At 53.8% G+C, this 6,578-nt stretch overlaps 1 protein-coding gene across 1 annotated transcript in view; it reads left to right on the top strand.

The window, feature by feature from the left end:
* Positions 1 to 6,578, top strand: part of HDAC4 (histone deacetylase 4) — a 318,469-nt gene that overhangs the window by 204,605 nt on the left and 107,286 nt on the right. The window contains exon 5 of the mRNA XM_027773229.1: positions 567 to 717. Coding sequence (XP_027629030.1) covers positions 567 to 717 — 151 coding nt within the window. The remainder of the gene's footprint in view (positions 1 to 566; positions 718 to 6,578) is intronic.

A 6,578-nucleotide genomic window follows, 5' to 3' on the forward strand; every position in this document is an offset into this window, starting at 1 on the left:
GTTGTGGGTGTTCCCTCTTTCTTGTGGTTTTAGCCACAACCCCGGGCCCAGTGGTGTAAGCAGACTCAGTGTCCACTGCCCTTGGCCCCGCCCTCACACCCTGGGCCGGCGGCACCAGCCGTGCGGCGTGCTTTGTGCTTTGTGCTTTGTGGTGCTCATTGTACCAGGGCTTTCATTCTCTGTGCAGCGGGCCCAGCGTTCCCGCCAGGTGCACCTTGGAGGGCATGGGTGTGTCCAGGCTGGGCCGTGAGGGGAGCTGTGCTCACATGCTCATGCACACCTTGTGTCATTCTCAGAAAGTCCGTCCACCCTGTAAAGTTACAGGAGTCTCGTAGAGCATTTTCTTCTAGCTTGCGTTCAGCACTCAGGGCTTGGAGGAGGCCAGGCCTCAAGCAGCCTGCCCTCGATGGAGCAGACGGAGCTCACGGGCACATTGGAAGTGCTGCGCCGGCAGAGGAGGGTGGTGCCCAGGGTGGCCCGGGGCAGACATGGGGCCAGTTGCATCCTCAGGGCCCCGGGGAGCCCAGTCCGCGGCTGTCTCTGACACTGTCTCCTTCTGCTCGCAGCAGCAGCAGGAGATGCTGGCCCTGAAGCACCAGCAGGAGCTCCTGGAGCACCAGCGGAAGCTGGAGCGGCACCGCCAGGAGCAAGAGCTGGAGAAGCAGCACCGGGAGCAGAAGCTGCAGCAGCTCAAGAACAAGGAGAAGGGCAAGGAGAGTGAGTGCTTGGCGGGGCACTGGGGTGGGGGCTCCTGCCTGGGGTCCAGAGGCCCTTGGGGCCACGCCCCTGGCTTCAGAGGTGAGCGCAGTCCCTGGCCTCGTCTCCATCCCGGCCATGGGAGTTGATGGTAAGCAGAGCCAGGGGCCTCGGAAGGACGTGTGCCTTGACCCTCGCCCTTCGGGGCTCTGGGGCAGCACCCCTGACAGGCTCGAGAACCCGAAGCCGGGACACGGCCGGGTGCATGGTGAGTCTGTCTGTGTGTTCTGCCTGGAGGTTTCCAGCGCTCAGGACCTCTATCTATCTATCTATCTATCTATCTATCTCTCTATTTATTTATTTATGGAGAGGTTTTTGCTATAGGGTGTGTGCACTCGCCAGACAGACAGAGAGACAAAGAGACAGAAAGTGAGAAATCACCCCCCAGGGGGGAGGGCCAACCACACCGCAATCCCTTCTCCTCCATTCTCCTCTTGGGATCTTGGGCATGCATGCACACACACACGCCTGGCGTGAGTTTAAGCCACCGGGTCTGGGACGCAAACTGTGGTCGACTACATTGGGAGTCAGCGACATAGTCATTACGCTAACTGCTGGTCCCCTCAAGACCTCATTTTGAGAGCACTTGCTATGGGCCTTGAGGTGTGTGTTACTTGTAGGACAGCCCGTAGCTGAGGAGGGCGTAGCTGTCAGTGGATGGTGGCCGCTTTGCCCCTGCCCTTCCCACCCCGGTTCTGGGCTCTGTTTACGTGGTGGCTGTCCCCAGGCATCTGAGACCTGCATGTCTGTGTTCTGAGAAAAGCCTGGTGTGAAGCCAGCCGGCAGGCCTTCAAATGTGCGTTTCCTGTTGGAAGATCAGAAGGACACGTGTGTCTGAGGGGAAGACCCGCGGTGCATCTCTCTGACTACCAGCCTCTGAGCAGAGCGCTTTGCCCGTCCCGCAGCACTGAACAGAGGCAGGCACACGTGTCCCTGGGGCCACAGCCTAGGGCTCAGGCACCCGACAAGCTGTTCTCTAGCTCGTGACAGTTGAAGGCCTTTTAAGCCTCTCTGCCCAAAGGAGGGGAGGCCGGCCGACCGCTGGTCCCTCCCCGGCTGCAGCGATCCCACGGCCCTAGCTGCAGTCCATGCAGCGTCGCTTATGAAGAGGCCATCGGCTGGTGCGCCTTCACTTCACTGCCTCCACGCAGAGACCCCCGACCTCATGCCAGGGGACGGTCGTGCAGTGCACACTGCCCTCAGATAGCTCGATAAGAACAGGTCGTATGAGGATCTATGGCTTAGCACTGCTTAGTATTTTAACTTCTTCTTAAAGTTTTTTCAAACTTCACCTTTTAAAATTCTTGGGGCCAGCAGGTGGTGTAGTGTTTAAGACATTGGTGGCGTGGTGGCTAAGGCACTGGACTCCCACGTGACTGACTGCAGTTCAAGTGTCACACCTAGCGACTTGCTTTCTCACTTTCCCTCTCTGTCTCTCTCTGGTGAGCGTGTGTGTCCTGTGGCAAATTATAATAATGATAAATAAAAATTAAATAAACCTCTTTCTTTTCTTGAAGAGGCTTTTGCTATAGGGCGTGTGTGCTCACCAGAAAGACAGAGAGAGACATAGAGTAGAAAGTGAGAAATCACCCCTCAGAGGGGATGGCCACACTGCAATCCCTTCTCCTCTATTCTCCTCTCCAGATTTTGGGCATGCACACACATGCACCCGGCGTGAGTTTAAGCCACTGGGTCCAGGACTTGAACTGTAGTCGACTACATGGGAGTCCAGTGCCATAGCCATTATGCCATCTGCTGGTTCCTAAATAATTCTTTTAAAAGAGAGAGAAAGAGAGAGACCCTGAACTCTCATGTGTCCAACTGCGGTTCGAGTCCCAGACCCGGTGGCTCAAAACTCACACTGGGCACATGTACGTGTATACCCAAAATCACAAGAGGAGAATGGAGGAGAAAGGACTGTAATGTGACTATTCCCCTGGGGAGTGATTTCTCACTTTCTCTTTGTCTCTTCGGCCAGCACATGCACCCTCCAGCAAAAGCTCTCTAAAAATAATTCTTCTTAGTGAGTGAGGCCAGCAGGTGACAAGATGGTAGGTAAGTTGCCAGACTGCCACAGGTCTGACTGTGGTCTGAGACAGACTGGTCACATGTGCCCAAAACTCCAAGAAGAGAACAGAGGAGAAGGATTTCTACGTGGCTATTCCCCCCATAGGGGTGACTTCTCACTTTCCCTCCCTTTGTCTCTGTCTCTGTCTATCCAGCTAGCACTTGTGCCCCATGGCAAGAAAAAAATCTTTAAAAAAAATTATTTAATATAAAGGCCAGTCTGTGGCCTGGTGGTTAAGCACATGCCAACTATACAGGTCAAGTCCCGGCCCTTGCAGCTTAAAAAGCACAGTGAACTGGGACTAGCAGACAACGTAATCGTTACATCACTGGACTCCCACATAGTCAACCGTGGTTCAAGTCCCAGACCCAGTGGCTTAAAACTCTCACTGGACGCATGTGCGTACATGTCCAAGATCACGGGGAAAATGGAGGAGCAGGGGTTACAGTGTGGCTCTCCTCCAGGGAAGTGATTTCTCACTTTCTGTCTCTCTGTCCTTCTCTGTCTCTCCTATCTCTCTTTGTGTCTCCAGCGAGTGCAGGTACCCTATAACAAAAATCTAAGGAAAATAAAGAATACTCTGTGTGTGTGTGCCCACCCAAAAACCCAAAAAGTGGGAAAAAGGATTGTGGCGTAACCATTCCTCATGGGGAGTACTTTCTCCTCTCCTCCTCCCTCCACCCTCCCCTGTTTATAGTGAGCAAACAAGGCCCTCTGATAAACTTAAAACAAAAACACTTACTATCAAGAAAACATAAACAAGTATTTGTGAAATATAGTATTTGTGAAATAAGATCTCAGGACAATAAAACAGAGATGCCACTGTTACCTATGTGACAGTTTAAATAGAAGACATTCCTGGGACCAGCAGGTAGCGTGGTGGTTTAGGCACTGGATTCCCACATGACTGACCGCGGTTCAAGTCCCAGACCCGGTAGCTTGAATCATACAGGGCACACATTTGTGCATGCCTGAAATCCCAAGAGGAGAATAGATTGCAGCGTGGCCATCCCCCTGGGGGTGATCTCTCACTTTCCTTCTCACTAGCTCTCTGTCTCTCTCCAGCAAGTACACTCACCCTATAGCAAAAAACTAAGGGGAAAAAAAACTTAAAAAAAAAAAAAAGACATTCCCACGAGGAACTTGGAAGTTCTTGCTGTTTCCTCCCTGATCTGAGCCTGCCGTCCCTGCCCGCCCAGAGGTGTCTGTGTCCACTCCTCTGTTTTGGTGCTGTTTGTCCTGCGGGCACTTCAGCCTCCTGCCAGAAGACTGAGCGATGACCACCAGGTGCTTGGTGTTTCGGATAAAGAATTGAACAAAACACACCAATAACAGAAGGAAAAGGTCGTTTACTCAGTAAAAGCGACAGTACACTCCTGAGTGGTAGGAGCAGGCCTGAACGGAGGGAGAAAGAGTGGCTCACAGGCCCCGGCGGTCACATTCTGAGAGGTTTGTGTTTATAACTTTCTCAAATCTAGGTCCTGTTGGTTGATCATTGACTGGGCTCACTGATTGTTCTCGTTCCATTGGCTCTATCAAATGTGGCCACGCCCACTGATTCATCTCATTGACTATCTCCAGTGTGGCTGGGCCCACTGATTCATCTCATTGGCTCTATCAAATGTGGCCACGCCCACTGATTCATCTCATTGGCTATCTCCAGTGTGGCTGGGCCCACTGATTCATCTCATTGGCTATATAAAATGTGGCTTAATCAGCTCGACATCCCCCTACTCTCCTGGGTACTTTTCCTTGGGCGGAGAATTTTCTGCCCTGATTGGTTTCCTGTCTAGCCACAGAGGCAGACAGTCCAGTGCCTACCTGTGTCCAGTTGCTAGCTTTCTCCTGTCTCGTTTTACCCTAGGAGGCATGATCCCCATAGATCTCTTAGGGTAGTTGAGGGTAGACGGTCTGTCTTCCGTAACTGCTTCATGGTGGAAAGGGGCAGAGCCAGGACAGGTCTTTGTGATGTCCCAGGTGTGTTCTTCGGAGGGCTGTCCTTGTGCTGGGGGACTTGCAGTAGGATTCAGTGGTGGTCCCAAGGCGGTGAATCCCTACTGTGTGGTCATTTGCAGTTGCACAGCTTCTAAGCGAGAAGAGATACACTTGGGTAGGAGCTTTGAAGACAGCCCCGACACCAGGGTGAGCACCAGCACTGACGGGGCCCCATGGGGAGCAGCAGCCAAGGGGCCGTGAACCCGACGGCGCTGCTGGGTTTGTGAGGCACGTGATCACGGAGAGGCTGCTCTAAGGCACCTGCTGGCCACCCGTGGCGTACCGTGAGTTCCAGCACAGATGGGCGCCTGAAGGGAATCGGCACCATTGTGATTCCGAAGTGGCGCTCTCCGCAAGACCTCCATGGCACTGGGAAGCTCTGGGTAACTGCCCTCCTCCCGGCACGCTCTTGGTCAGGTATTTTGAGGTCCTGCAAGCCCTGTGTGTTTAACTGGGAATTCGGACCTCCCTGTGTCTAGGGTGATGAGTCATTGCGCTAGTGGCCCACAGCTGAGTAGGAACAGGGACAGCTGCATATGGCACTGAGGATGAGGGTGACCAAAGCCAGCTGTCCTTAGTCGAATGCGGGTGGGACACCTTAGGGCTTGGGCGATCCTGTATCCCCCATTTGGCGTAAGTGCTGGCAAAACGGGAGTGCCTCAGGGAGACTGGCAAGGCTTGGGCAGCCAAAATGTTAAGAATCCCTTTTCAGTGGCTTCAGATCCTCTTCTAGCTTCTAGTCTTTAGGACACTGTTCGTGATGAGGGGGTGTATAGGGGCCCTTAGGTCGTATTTTTATTGGGGTGCTGTTCCAGCCCTTCCTGATTGTCCAGAGCACCAGGCCACGGGCCAAGTGTTTCATCTCTGTACCTTGGTACCCCGTAAGAATCTGAAGGATCAAAATCCTCGGAGGTCTAAGCTTCGGTTGAAAGATGGTCCCCAGCTTAGCCAGGATATCTCTTCTCATAAGGGGGGCCGGGCAGCTGGGAACTATTAGAAGTTCTTACGATACTTGGTTCTCAAGCTGGCATGGCAAGGAGGGGCGAAGTAACTTGCAGTACTGTTTCCCTCCTTTCCCGTAACTATGAGGTTCACAGGAAAGACCTTCCCAGGAAAGGAGAACGGAATAAGTAGCCCTGTATCTAAAAGAAAGAAAATCGGCTCACCCGTGACAGCCGAGTTACCTGGGGCTCTGCACTGGTCCTGACTTCTCCAGACAGGGCCACGGAGGGTCCCCCAGGCCTCCCGAGTCGTTGATTTCTTCCCCTTGCCTCACGAGGGCCTTGCCTGGCTAGTCCCACTTCAGGAGAGTGGACAGTCGACCCTCCATTGCCGGGGACCTTCTCTCCTGTTGCGGCGCTGGTGGCCGGGCACGGAGGCTGGGTGGCTCCTGTCCAATGTGCAGCCTTCCAATGAGCGTGGGCTGTGCCCGCAGCCCTGCCTAGTGCTTGGATCGGTCTTGCGCCTGGCATCCTGAATTAATTGTTCCAAGACCAGGAGGCAAGCAACAGACACCCAGGTTTTGGTTGAGTGTTCGACATGTGCCCGCAAAGGACGGCCACTAGTGAAGTGGCATAGAAAAAGGGTCTCGTGGGAGCTTACAGCCCCCACGAGATGGGCCAGAGGGGCTTCCGGTCCCCTGTGGACGTTCCCCATGCCAAGGAATTTCAGTCCCACTCTGCTGACTCGTGTTGGCTGGGAGACCCAGTGGAAATAGGGCGAGAGAGGAGAAAGGAAGGGAAAACGAGGTTCTCACCAC

Source organism: Tupaia chinensis, unplaced genomic scaffold, assembly GCF_000334495.1.
Source record: "Tupaia chinensis unplaced genomic scaffold, TupChi_1.0 Scaffold000332_1, whole genome shotgun sequence".
Classification (NCBI taxonomy): domain Eukaryota; kingdom Metazoa; phylum Chordata; class Mammalia; order Scandentia; family Tupaiidae; genus Tupaia; species Tupaia belangeri.